General features: G+C 40.4%; 1 protein-coding gene across 2 annotated transcripts in view; it reads left to right on the forward strand.

Moving 5' to 3' along the window:
- Positions 1-13,734, forward strand: part of TAPT1 (transmembrane anterior posterior transformation 1) — a 60,617-nt gene that overhangs the window by 42,691 nt on the left and 4,192 nt on the right. For both annotated transcript variants that reach the window (XM_061145462.1, XM_061145463.1), the window contains exons 8-13: positions 4,079-4,159; positions 5,464-5,573; positions 7,006-7,065; positions 7,593-7,661; positions 10,664-10,740; positions 13,258-13,418. In XM_061145462.1, coding sequence (XP_061001445.1) covers positions 4,079-4,159; positions 5,464-5,573; positions 7,006-7,065; positions 7,593-7,661; positions 10,664-10,740; positions 13,258-13,418 — 558 coding nt within the window. The remainder of the gene's footprint in view (positions 1-4,078; positions 4,160-5,463; positions 5,574-7,005; positions 7,066-7,592; positions 7,662-10,663; positions 10,741-13,257; positions 13,419-13,734) is intronic.

Genomic DNA, 13,734 nt, shown 5'->3' on the forward strand with positions numbered 1-13,734 from the left:
GTATTTTGGTTATTGTGATCTTGAGGATGTTTAATATAATAAATAATTACAGGCATTTGTATAGTACTTTACCATACTTTCATACTATGGTATAGTATGGTACCATACTTTACCATACTATAGCACCAAGTTCTATAGAAATGCCCATAATTATTTATTATCTTATCTTTCTAATTCAGAAATTTCTTGAAAGCTGCTGATATAACTCCATTTTACAGATGTGGAAACTGAAACACAGAGGAAATGATCGGACTTGCTCAAGGTCACTCACTTAGCCATAGAGAGGAGAATTATGACCACAAACCTCAGATTGGCTCTTAGGTCTCAGCTTTCTCAGTTATGACTTACTGCCTCCTTCCTAATTCTGCAAAGTGTGAGGGCACAAAATGTATCCCAGAAACATTATCATAACATAGTTGTCATAATCAGAGCAGCAGTGCCTTGGTTCTCAAGGTGTGGCCCAGGGATCCCTGGATGGGTGTCTGCGAAGTCAAGACTGTTCTTGTGAAGATGCTATTTGTCTCGTTCACCATGTTGCCATTTGCACCGGATCGTCCGGTCCAGTGGCTGCCCGGGCGTGTCAGTGACGCCGAGGCGCGTCCAGCACTGAGGGCCAGCGCGAGATGCTGCAGCTGCTCCCGGAACCCTTGGGGGGTTTCTTCAGCCTTGCACGGCCGCCTGCCCTGTCACCCCGCAGCGGGAGCACAGTTTCACAAAAGGACCTGTACAAGAACGGTTATGGCAGCCTTATTCCCAGCCCCAGATTAGAAACAACCCAGACCCTCCTGTTCAGAGGAGAGCAGATAAATAAATGGGTGTGTCTATACTGCGAACACTGCTCAGCAGTTAGAACTACTGTATTTTCAACCGTATAGAGGAATCTCAAAAGCCTTATGCTGAGTGAAAAGAGGCCAGACATAAATAAGTGCATGCTGTATGATTTCATATTTATGAGGTTTGTGATCAGACAAAATTAATTTATGATAATAGAAATCAAACTGATTGCTTACTGGGGATGGGGATTGGGCAGGAAGGGGTGTGAGGGAACTTACTGCAGTGATGGAACTGTTCACGTTTTAGTTAGAGGAATGGTGGCAGAGCTTATACATTCATCAGAACCCATCAGATTCTACACGTAAAACTTTGCATGTGTGTAAATTTTACCTCTGTATTAGGCAAGGAAAGTAATGGCATGTGAATATATTAAAGCAAAGGAACGTTTGGAATTATAGGAGATTTGATAACTAGGCAGGGAACAAAAAGAGCTCATGAAAAACTTCAGACAGTCTGTGGAACAGTGGTAAAACCTTAGACCTCGAAGCTGTGAGAGGCACTTTTGGCTTGTGCCTTTCTGTTCAGTAATATTCTTTCGAATGTGTGCTGCCAGTCTCTGTGAATTTGAAATTTGAAAGAGGAAAGGGAGAGACAGGAGGGAAGCTGAGATAGGATTTCTTCTTCTGTGGAGGCAGCTATAAAAATTTCACTTGTAGCAGAAATCATGCTGCTTTTACGTAGTAGCCTGGTTTGAGTAGGCACTCTTTGTAGAGCTGTAAACTAGGCTTGCAGGTCTTTTTAAAGTTTTAACAGTTTTTAGTCTTTATTGTGTGGAGGAGATTGTGAACAATTTGCAACCTTATCACCAGTATGTTGAGATAATTAATGTCCCCTTTCCTTTCTTTTAGAAACAAGTCCCCAGAATTACAACCTCTTAACTTAGAAAAATTAGGAATTTAGTATTTCAGTTTTCAGAAAGCTCTGAAAACAATGGCATATTGATCAAGCAATGCGAGTTTACAAGAAATTCAATAGTATATTATGGCATAAATGGTTAGTAATCAGCCTGAAAAGTCTTGCTTTTTGTTAGAGGTAGAAGAGTTCATGTTACGGTGCAGTGTGGTCTGCCTTGTACCCCCTTCTATCTACCTTCAAGTTTTACAACAAATTAATTTTACCAAAGGCAGCATTAAAACCCATTCCCACATAAGAAAAAGAAAAATCTCCTAGTGAGAGATGGCACGTATGTGGGATCAAATTCAGAACCTTGAACGAGTTTAATGTTGAAAACCTAGTTTGGAAACTTTCAATTCAGTTCAGTTCAGTTGCTCAGTCGTGTCCGACTCTTTGTGACCCCATGAATCGCAGCACTCCAGGCCTCCCTGTCTATCACCAGCTCCCGGAGTTTACTCAAACTCATACCCATCGGGTCGGTGATGCCATCCAGCCATCTCATCCTCTCTCGTCCCCGTCTCCTCCTGCTCCCAATCCCTCCCAGCATCAGGGTCTTTTCCAATAAGTCAACTCTTTGCATGAGGTGGCCAAAGTACTGGAGTTTCAGCTTCAGCATCAGTCCTTCCAATGAGTACCCAGGACTGATCTCCTTTAGGATGGACTGGTTGGATCTCCTTGCAGTCCAAGGGACTCTCAAGAGTCTTCTCCAACACCACAGTTCAAAAGCATCAATTTTTCGGCGCTCAACTTTCTTTATAGTCCAACTCTCACATCCATACATGACCACTGGAAAAACCATAGCCTTGACCAGACAGACCTTTGTTGGCAAAGTAATGTCTCTGCTTTTTAATATGCTATCTAGGTTGGTCATAACTTTCCTTCCAAGGAGTAAGCGTCTTTTAATTTCATGGCTGCAATCACCATCTGCAGTGACTTTGGAGCCCAAAAAATAAAGTCAGCCACTGTTTCCACTGTCTCCCCATCTATTTCCCATGACGTGATGGGACCAGATGCCATGATCTTAGTTTTCTGAATGTTAAGCTTTAAGCCAACTTTTTCACTCTCCTCTTTGGAAACTTTAGAGCAACTGTATCCTTTCAATTTATTGCCTGACTGTGCATTTTCTTTCAGGGAATTGTCCAAGGACACGCGGAATAGAGTTTAGTTAATAAAACCCAATTTTTAAACTTTTGGTCCTTTCTTCCACTTCATGTCAGTGTAAGCCCCAGCTGAGTATGGAATCTAGGCCTTTCTGATTTGGGTTCTTAAAATGAAGAGTTTTACATAGTTTTTAACCCACTGACATTGTAAACTGTACATTCAGAAAGATCCTGCAGGCGTTACATTGGTTTGAAGTATGGTTCCAGCTCAGGGTGATTCTGTTTAAGTCTCAACATAAACCTGTGTACCTGCATTCATTTAAATAACTGTTGGAAATGAAATAGTGACTTCACGTTTAAAATGTGATTGTAAATACGTTAAAGCATATCCCTGTTAGTGGTAACTTAGAAAAAGCAGATTAATAATTTGAATATCAAAAATACTTTTAAAGCATTAGTCACCAGTGTTTTTAAGCTCCTTAATAGCGATTAAGAGAAAACATTCCCATTTTGGTAAAAATTTCACTTTTTAACTAACGTAAGAGTTCACCCCAAGTCAGACAGATTTATTTCATTCCATTTCCTAATTACATAGTATCTTAGATGATGATAAGAAGATAACAGGTTAAAAAGTGAAATGTGTTAACTAACCCTTAGCAGGAATTTAGTTCTTTCCTTTTATTACATTCATTCAGAGTAAGCTCAGAATACTTAGTAATTAAGATTACTATCCTCATGAAACCTAATTTTTGCTTTGTTTTATTCTTCTAAGTTCCCTCAGTAACGCTGTTGGCTTTGTTAGCTAGTTAAAGGAGTCATCCAGTTGGTTGTTGTATTCCAGACCTGAAATACTTACCAGATCGGAGGCAATCTGGGAAGCAGGGGTTTTATGTTACCCAAAGTCTTGTATTTTACTCTCTGCTTCTATTTTTTTCTTCTTTTGTAAAATGAAAACAGTTTCCTTATGTCCCCAAAGACCATTGGAGGAATTTGACTAAGTCTGACCAGATAGATGGTTTGAACATTTTTTGAGGTTTGTAGAGAACTGGCATTTCTGTACTAGGATTATGTTGGTTTGAAAGAAGTAAATGGCCTGCCAGTGTAGCACCACTGTATATATAACATATTTATTTCGCAGACATTTACACTGTTATACAATTTCATCATATTCTGACTAAAAATTATTTTAGATACATACTATAGTATTATATTATTTATATATACTACTTTTATGTTGAACTTTTTTTCAGATATTAAGGAACGATTCACAAATTATGTGCTTTTGCTAATAGTATGTCTGAGAAACATGGAGCAGTTTTCTTGGAATCCAGGTAAGGAAGTCTTAACAGTTATGGTGCCTTTCAGTTTTGCTCCTGAGCGAAAAATCATTCTCTTCCATGGAATAAAATGAGTACACAGAAAAGTGCAGAAAACTCCAGAAGCCTTTAGCTGGTCCACTCTTCACGTGTAGGATGGGTTGACTGTGCTCTATGGGGTGGTGGGAGCTAGACCCCCCACAGTAGTCTTTGGCCCAGCATGGTACCACTGGTAAAGAACCTGCCTGCCAATGCAGGAGACGCAGGTTCGACCGCTGGGTGAGGAAGATCCCCTGGAGCGGGAATGAGAACCCACTCCAGTATTCCTGCCTGGAGAAGCCCATGGACAGAGGAGCCTGGTGGGCTCCAGTCCGTGGGGTCGCAGAGAGTCAGACATGACTGAGCGCACGCACACGACTCCCACGAACCACACCGCACCTCCGCAGCCTGTGCCCAGTGACCCTGCTCAGCCCTGCACCGTAGATGCTTTTCTCTCTCGTAGACGAGGAAACTGGAACTTAATAGACAGTTTCCAGCGTCAGGTAGCCAGTCAGTGGCAGAGCTGATTGTCCAAAGAGGTCAAGGTGCCCTGACTGAAGCTCAGCACCTCCTTCCTGGTCAGCAGGGGGCCCGAGCCCTGCACCCTCCACCTGCCGCCAGGTGCCCCAGGGTGGGATTGCCGCGGGTCCCCACCAACATTTCTGATTTTCCTGCTCTGTCCCACTTGTGTATCCTTCTTCAAGGCCTAAGCAGATTATCCTGATGTTTGCATTTGTTAATCAGGCACTTGGTACTGATTTGATGTTTTAATAAATACAGTAAAGGTGAGCAAATCTGGCAGGTTACCTCTGTGTGACGGTGAAATAAGAGGATGGATCAGTATCGTTGAATCTTAGTGATCAAAGAGAGAAAAAAACGGTTCAGTTGACTTTAGCACATTGTCCTCCCAGTTATCTACCATCACTCTGAGGCAGCCCAAGAGGTTTAGACAGAGCCTCTTCACTCACCATCCCACCAGTCGTCCTGTACCTCTCCCCAGGGAGAGGCTGGGCTCCGCTAACCCTGGCGCCCCCCTCAAGGCTTCCTCTGTACCAAGCACGGAGTAAGCACTTGTTGAATGACTTAGCCTTTAGCCTGATAAGATATGACTCTTCCTGATAATTAATTCTATGCCGGTTCTCTCTCCATTATCACTTACTGAAAATGTTACAGTTTTACCCTGTGGAGAATGCAGATTTCTCTGGTAGCCTGTGATAGGATGTTATGGACTCTGTTCATATTAAGAGATGTAACTGTCTCTCTTCTCTCCTACTTTATAGATCATCTCTGGGTGTTATTTCCAGATGTCTGTATGGTGGTCGCATCAGAAATTGCTGTGGATATTGTAAAACATGCTTTTATCACAAAGTTCAATGACATCACAGCAGATGTATGTATTTTAATAAACAATTCAGTGTTTGGTGTTGACTTCTGATTAGTATCATAAGGTTGTAGAATAGCAAGTTAAATTTACTGAATTTATGAGTACAATAGAAAAGTACTACAGTTTTAAAGTTAGAATTATAATTTTAAATTTCTAAAAATGATTATGCTGCCAAAAGTACATTATTTCAATGTTAAACAGTTCTGTGTCTGTACTTTCCGGTAGAGGTATAGACTGACCAGTAGTTGAGATCAGGGTGTCTGTCACTAACTAAAACCATTATAAACTGTTAATACCATCATAACCTGTCTCATTAAACTTTTAAAAATCACGTTCCTATTTAAAATATTAGATATCAGAACCTCTCTCTTTGACTGACTTGTTTAGTTTTTTATATTTTAAAATTGGTTTTCTTTTCTCCTGTGATTATGAGTAGGTTTTTGGTAAGCCCTAGAAGACAAGCACCTTATATTTTTCTACTGAAAACATTTGTTGGAACTTTGAGAGATTTGTTTTATGTTACAGCCAGGTATTTTGTAGCATTTCCAAAAATAGAAATGTGGCTGTAGGCTTGATATAAACAAAATGAAACCTACTCACTGAGTCATCCTACCAGTCTAGTTTTCAAGAGCAATGCTCATTCCTAACCTAGGACCAAAATGAATAGTAATTTACCAGTATCTCAATTTGGTTTGGGTTGTGCATGCTTATTGTCATATTTTAAAAGACAAAGACCTAAAATGCAATGCAGTTGCAGCTGCTACAATTGATGACGGGATTATGGCATTTCTGAATGTTTTAATATCCTTGAATAAAAGATGATCATGCAGTTTTTTGCAAAGACCGGATATAACAATTTTACCCTTCACTCTCTTGGCTTCCTCAAAACAGGAATCCCTTTTCATGCGACATTTTCTCAGCAACCCAAGTCAAAGCTAATAGCCTTGATTCAAATATTTAGTGTGTTTTGTAGTGGAAATGACAGTTTACAAGTGCCTTCAGGACTACTGTGTTCTCCAACTCAGCTTAATATCATACTTAGCATTCACTCTTCTAAGAAGATATCATTATCATTAGATGTACATAGTAATTTTTAAAACTGTTCATTTAATTTATAATTTCAGAATTATTTTCTGTGCCTTGCACTACTTAAAATAGCCACTCTTCCTAAAAGTCTAAACTCTCAATGACCATAATCATTGAATATTTATCCCTCTTTAAAGGAAACCTTTAAAAGGCCTTGAACCTATCAAGGGGAATTGAGGCTCTTTTTCACTCTTATTGTAGGTGAACAAATAGGGAAAAACTACCCAGATGTCACTTGGTTATTAGCAACTCCTTCCTGGCTAGTTATTGAACATTTTATCTACAAAGTAAATCTTTCCATGTTTTATATTTGCACTATATTACTTAATACCTCATTCTTATTTGTCTTTAGGTCTACAGTGAATATAGAGCCAGCCTTGCTTTTGACCTTGTTAGCAGTCGACAGAAAAATGTAAGCATTATATATAAAAGGCATAATCTGAAGTTAACTGAACAATGGTTTAATTAATTAATAATTTTTTGAACAATAGTTTAATGTAGCATGGGATATTAATTAAGGGAAAGTTAGGTAAACCGCCTTATTTCTGTTCTTGACACTAAACATTTACAAAATAATAAAAATAATGCTAATACTTATTACATAGGATATGGTTTCTACAGCATTGAAGCAGTTATGCAACTTTGTATTTTAAAGTTCTTATGAATATTTAGGTCACTCCATTGTTTTACTAAATTTCAGTATAGGTACTAGGGTCTCTTCTTGCTCACAGTCTCACCTGTTTAGAATATTTGCTGGTGATGAATGAACTGTACTATTTTTTTTAAGTTTGAAACATTTCTTATTTTAATTACAATAACAATAAGAAACATTACATATAAGCACAGACAGCATTCCTGTACCTGACTTTTCTGATGAATTCTGCTTTTTAAGTTTAGCTTATCAAATCCCATAAATCCTTTTCTTCTCTCTCTGTCCAGGCATATACTGATTATAGTGACTCCGTGGCCCGGAGGATGGGGTTTATTCCTCTCCCACTAGCTGTTTTAGTAAGTCCATACGCTTTCTATGATGAGATGACCGTCATTAAAGAATATGAATAAATGGATTATCAATCAGTTTGTTCTAAAATGACTTGATAGTAAAATTAAAGGTCCATGACTTAGAAGGAAATTTTGTTTTAAATTATAATATTTTACTTTTGGATTTTGAGCCATTTAATGGATAAAAGATGTTAAGGCATATTTTACGTGATAGCTTTCCTAACAATGAGAATATTCATTTTTGCTTCTTCACTTGGCAGTGGTTTTTCTTTTTGAATGGAAATACCTGGTGGTAGGCATTGAGCGGCCACTGTAACACATATTGGTGGGAGTGTGAGTTGATCCAGCATTTCTGAAGAGCCCCATGACAGTATTATGCTTTGATGAAGTAATTCCAGTTCTAGGAATTTCTCCTAAGAAAACAGTCATGAAAGGCAAATGGTGATTTATAGGAAAGGTTATGCACTGCAGTAGCATTTATAGTAGTAAAAATTTGGCAATAGATGAAATAGATTAAATAAACACGGTTGCTCAAATGAAGAAGTATTCTATATTCATTATGAGTACTACTTAAATTTTTTTCCAAAGTTTTTACAAGGGAATTTTCTGCTGTTATGCACAGGAAATATCATATATATTTTTAAATAATGGCACTGAAACTTACTCGATCAAAAACATTAGTCATCAGCTTCTGATATTTTAATGAATTGCTCAGAACAGCCTTGCAAATAGTTACTGTAATATTTAATTAGAGCTCTAATAATGTTCATTAAGAAGATTTTGCTGACTGCACTTATATTTGATTGCATTCCTTTTTGGCTAACTATTCTCATATCAAAACAAATGCAACTGTCTTTTCATTGAAGGATATCTGAAGTTTTCCAAAGACGCAAAGTCTCATGGAAATTAAGAGATGTAGAAAGAAGTTGTAGGTCATACTAACTGTATTTTTTTACCAGCTTGCCTAACTTTTTTTTAGAGGATGAATGATTAATAGATTTAATGTTATTTAAACTTCAGCAGGACTCTCCAGATAAACACATCCTAAATGTTTTCAGTTGTGTTAGCAGTTTGTTTTTATTATATACAAATATGGCTTTCTTTTGCTTAGGGAAAGGAAGTCCTAGAATTTTGGAAAAACAGAAAATTCTGAAGAGTGAAATTGTTTGTTAATGGTTTAAGAGATAAAATAGAATTTAAGATTTTTTCTTTGTTTTCTGCAACTGGAAAAAGGATACTTGCCATGTGAAAATAAACCTAGGCTGCCTTTTTGTTTTTTTTAAGGATTAGTTAAGTGGTTGGATTTAAATGTGGCCCTGCTTTGCCAAATAATAATTTGTCTAGTAACTTACTTACCAGAAAATTCTGATCATAATTAGTATGAATTTTTTAAATTAGTATTTTTAGATTTTTCATCAATCTTCATTTTATTCTCTAAGTGAGTTTTTATGGTGGTTATACCAGAAGATTTAAGTTTAGTTAATACTTGATTGGCAGAACACTTCTGGGAAATCTGTAGTTTTGAAGGGGATTGTGGAGCTACGTGCAGACCCAGTGGGTTTTCTCCTGCAGTGTTTTTCTCACCGAGCACCAGAGTGACCCCAGAGCTTTGGCAGAAATCTGGGGCCCCTGAGGAATAAACTGAGGCCTCGGGAACCAAGCCAGTTCTTGCATTAAGGCCAAGAGTAGCAGTGTTTCCTTGTAAATGTTACTTTAAGTCCTAGAATGAGTTCATATCCAAGAAAAGTAAATCAAATCAAGGTCTCAAGGAAATTAGACTTGGGACATATGTATCTTAAAGTTACCTAATGATATACTGGGTAAAAATGAAGTCATTGAAACCTCTTTACTTTTCATATTTCTGAACAAAATTCTAGAACCATATTACTTTTCATCACAAATGTTTGATGACAGGTCATTTCCCCATTAGAGACTGAGAGATTTTATTGGATATATATGGCAGTTCATTCTGTCTAGCTCCTCCCAATTGCTCTTTTATTAAAAGCATTTTTAAAATATAATTTGAAATGTTCTTGTGTTATTTATTTAATTGAGACTCTTCCATTTGAGGATGACATTACTGGACAAGGTTGGTTATTTTCCCTGATTTTCTGTTTTCACCTAGCAGTCCCCACATACCCTAATATATGGGTACATTAAGGTGAACCTGTAACATGTGTAAATATTTTTCAGTGACAGATCCCATCAGATTTATTCAGCAAATTTCCAGAGGTAGCGTTGTTACTCTTATGTTTCTGTGAGATAAGTAAGAAAATATAAGATCCCTGGAGGAGGGCATGGCAGCCCACTCCAGTATTCTTGCCTGGAGAATCCCATGGACAGAGGAGCCTGGCGGGCTACAGTCCACGGGGTCGCAGAGTCAGACACGACTGAAGCAACTTAGCAACCATAACTCTCCAAAAGATAGAAATTTTCTGGCCTGTAAGTAAATTAGTTTCCTAACAGTATTTAGTTTGGTTAAACAGTATATGCCCCATAAGAGTTCCCTTTTCTGTCTCCCTCAGCAAGTCCTTAGGGTTCTCAGAGAGTCAAAGAACAAAGGACAGAAAATGCAAGAATGAGGGGCACGCTCACCAAGTGCTTCCAGCCCTGGTGGGGATGCGTGTAACAAGATGAATCCGTTTATAGTTTCCAAAATAATTTTTATTTTTAAAACTAACTCATTTGTATCTCTGTTAAGTACAGGTAAAAATGTCAGTCATGAGCTGGGTGCAGTGTCTGACTTTAGAGTCAGCGGTTGAATTTGGCATTAGTGGGCATTTTAGATTTGCCCAAAGAATCTCTGTCTACCATAAGAGGTTCCACAAGCAGCCAGGTTCTGGTGTGAATTGACACATCCTATAACTGCTTTCTTGGGTTTAGACAGAAGCCACAGGAATGTGCCCAGAGTGTTAAAGTCGGCATGGAGAAACCTCCTTTCAAATGTTAACTAATAACTTTGTGTGTTTTGTTTATGTGATTTGTTGTTTTGGTTTGTTTCTGGCTAGCTCATCAGAGTGGTAACAAGTTCAATTAAGGTGCAAGGAATCCTGTCTTATGCCTGTGTCATCCTCTTCTATTTGGGGTAAGATTAACTGTTCTTTAATATGTTTTTGGTTATACAGTAAAGTGTAAAGGCAGAGGGCTTCCCAGGTGGCGCTAGTGGTAAAGAACCTGCCTGCCAGTGCAGGAGATGTAAAGTGATGCGGGTTTGATCCCTGAGTCGGGAAGATTCCCATAGAGGAGGGCATGATCCACTGCAGTGTTCTTGCCTGGAGAATCCCCTGGACAAAGGAACCTGGCAGGCTACAGTCCATAGGGTCACACAGAGTCAGACATGACTGAAGTGACTTAACACACAAACACACACATATAAATGCACAATGTAGTAGAAGTTAACAGCAACCGGGTCACAACTGTCCTGGGATCTCCCTTGACAGCATGTATCCCCAAATGTATTTGTGACTCAGTTAAATTCTGGCTAAATTAAATATGCTATTTGGCAGAAGTATTGATGGCACTTTATTTTTTTTCTTTTTTTCCCATTTATTTTTATTAGTTGAAGGCTAATTACTTTACAGTATTGTACCAGTTTTTCCCATACATTGACATGAATCAGCCATGGATTTACATGTGTTCACCTTCCCCATCCCCTCTCCTACCTCCCTCCCCATCCCATCCCTCTGGGTCTTCCCAGTGCACCAGCCCTGAGCACTTGTCTCATGCATCCAACCTGGGCTGGTGATCTGTTTCACCCTTGATAGTATACGTGTTTCAATGCTGTTCTCTCAGAACATCCCATCCTCGCCTTCTCCCACAGAGTCCAAAAGTCCGTTCTGTACATCTGTGTCTCTTTTTCTGTTTTGCATATAGGGCTATCGTTACCATCTTTTTAAATTCCATATATATGCGTTAGTATACTGTATTGGTCTTTATCTTTCTGGCTTACTTCAATCTGTATAACGGGCTCCAGTTTCATCCATCTCATTAGAACTGATTCAAATGAATTCTTTTTAATGTCTGAATAATATTCCATTGTGTATATGTACCATAGCTTCCTTATCCATTCGTCTGCTGATGGGCATCTAGGTTGCTTCCATTTAGATTGTATTTTAATCTTTTAATGAAATCACTTACTTATAGTCCTCCTTATTTAAGGCTTAAGTTTCACCCATGTTTTCTTTTACGATAAAATTTGCCGTTACAGTCAGTTATTGTTCTGTGTTTTAAAAAATGTTTTTTTCTACTATGTTTGCCACACTAATTATTAAGCACACTCTAGGCCTTGTCAGACAGTAAAGAATCTGCCTGCAATACACGAGATAATAATGGGTTTGCTCCCTGAGTCAGGAAGATCCCCTGGAGAAGGGAATGGCAGCCCACTCCAGTATTCCTTCCTGGGAAATCCCGTGGACGGAGGAGCTGCAGTCCGTGGGGTCGCAAAGAGTCGGACTCCACTGAGCACACACCACATACACATCAGTGTGAAGAGCTTTGTTTTGCTTTTTTTCAGAATTTTTGCCAGATTCATTTCAAATGCCTAAAAATACTATGTACCTTTTGGCCCAGAAATCCCACTTCTGTAATTATAGATATTTTGGAGTTTATCTTAAGGAAACAGAGATATAACGTAGTTTTCTTAAGCAGAAACTTTTTAGTAGAAGCAACATGTTAGAAGTAATGTAAGTAACCAGAACTTGAAGGCTTTGGGGGGCCTGTTATACGATGGCCGGCACAGAGCAGCTTTGGAAGCCCCTCGCGGCCAGCTCACTGAGGAGCCACAGCGGGTCGGAAGAATGTTCCGGATGCATCGTCACTTACAGCCGCGGTGGTCATACCGCAGCGCTGGTGGGCGTTTCTGTGTGCCCGGCACTGTTCTGCGGAGAAGGCAATGGCACCCCACTCCAGTGTTCTTTCCTGGAGAATCCCAGGGACGGGGGAGCCTTGTGGGCTGCCGTCTACGGGGTCGCACAGAGTCAGTCACGACTGAGGGACTTAGCAGCAGCAGCGGCAGCACTGTTCTGAGCACCTTACTTCCTTTCTGGACAAACTCGGTAGGGAATTCACTGAGATCCACACAGGTCCTGAGCAGTGGAGTCAGGGCTTGAACCCACACGCTCAGCCCCCAGAGCCTCTACTCCGGCTGTGAGCGCCAATCCCCCGCCTTCTTAAAGACACCCCGATTCTGGAGAGCGAGAGGTACAAATAGATGTCCGTTCCGAGCACAGACAACAGCAGGGTCATACACCTGATGTCGCAGTGGTCGGCTCCGCGGTGTGGCATTATAACGTTTTGTTGGTTTTCATCTGCATTTGCTGAATGTCTTTGTTTTGTAGTAAGAGAATAAATGTTAGACAATTTAGCACCAGGTAAGACTTCTAAGTATAATTAGTTCTTATGCTAAAAACCAAGGAGTTTTTCAAAACTGCTTCCCTGGGGTGAAGAAGCCTCCAGAAACTCGGGTGTGCACGGGGAGCTGGCCCCGTGGCACCGGGTGGCCCTCCCTCCCCGCCGTCCCCTGCTCCCCAGCCGAGCGGGGGCGGCTGGCCCCCGTGTGCAACGACGGGCCCCCGCAGCGCGTGGCGGTGTCTCCTGGTTCTAGGTTGGTCTCCCTGAAAGTCTTGAACAGCATCGTCCTGCTGGGGCAGTCCTGCCAGTACGTGAAGGAGGCCAAGATGGAAGAGAAGCTGTTCAGCCCGCCCCCGGCCAGCGCTCCCGGCAAACCGCCCAGTAAACCACAGAACAAGTGCAGAGCCTCCCAAGGTAGGTGTGGCTCTCTGTTCATCACCTCTGAATCGTTACCTAGAGAGTCAGTCTGAACGCTCCGTGATAAAAAAATCACTGTTGAGCAGCGCTTTCAAGACTGGATTTTGCTTTGCTCGGCTGTGGATTATTAGTGTTCATGCTGAGATCTCATCGCAGACGCCCCTAGGGAAGAGCTCCAAGCCTTTTTCTGTTTGTCCCTGTTCAGTAGATGGTTGTCGGGCACCTGGTACCTGGCGGGTCCAGGGACAGCTGGGCTGCAGACGAGACGGTCGGGGGGAGAGCGGGTGGACGTGCACCGTGTCGTGGGAGAAAG

The sequence above is a fragment of the Dama dama genome, chromosome 6 (genome assembly GCF_033118175.1).
Source record: "Dama dama isolate Ldn47 chromosome 6, ASM3311817v1, whole genome shotgun sequence".
NCBI lineage: Eukaryota > Metazoa > Chordata > Mammalia > Artiodactyla > Cervidae > Dama > Dama dama.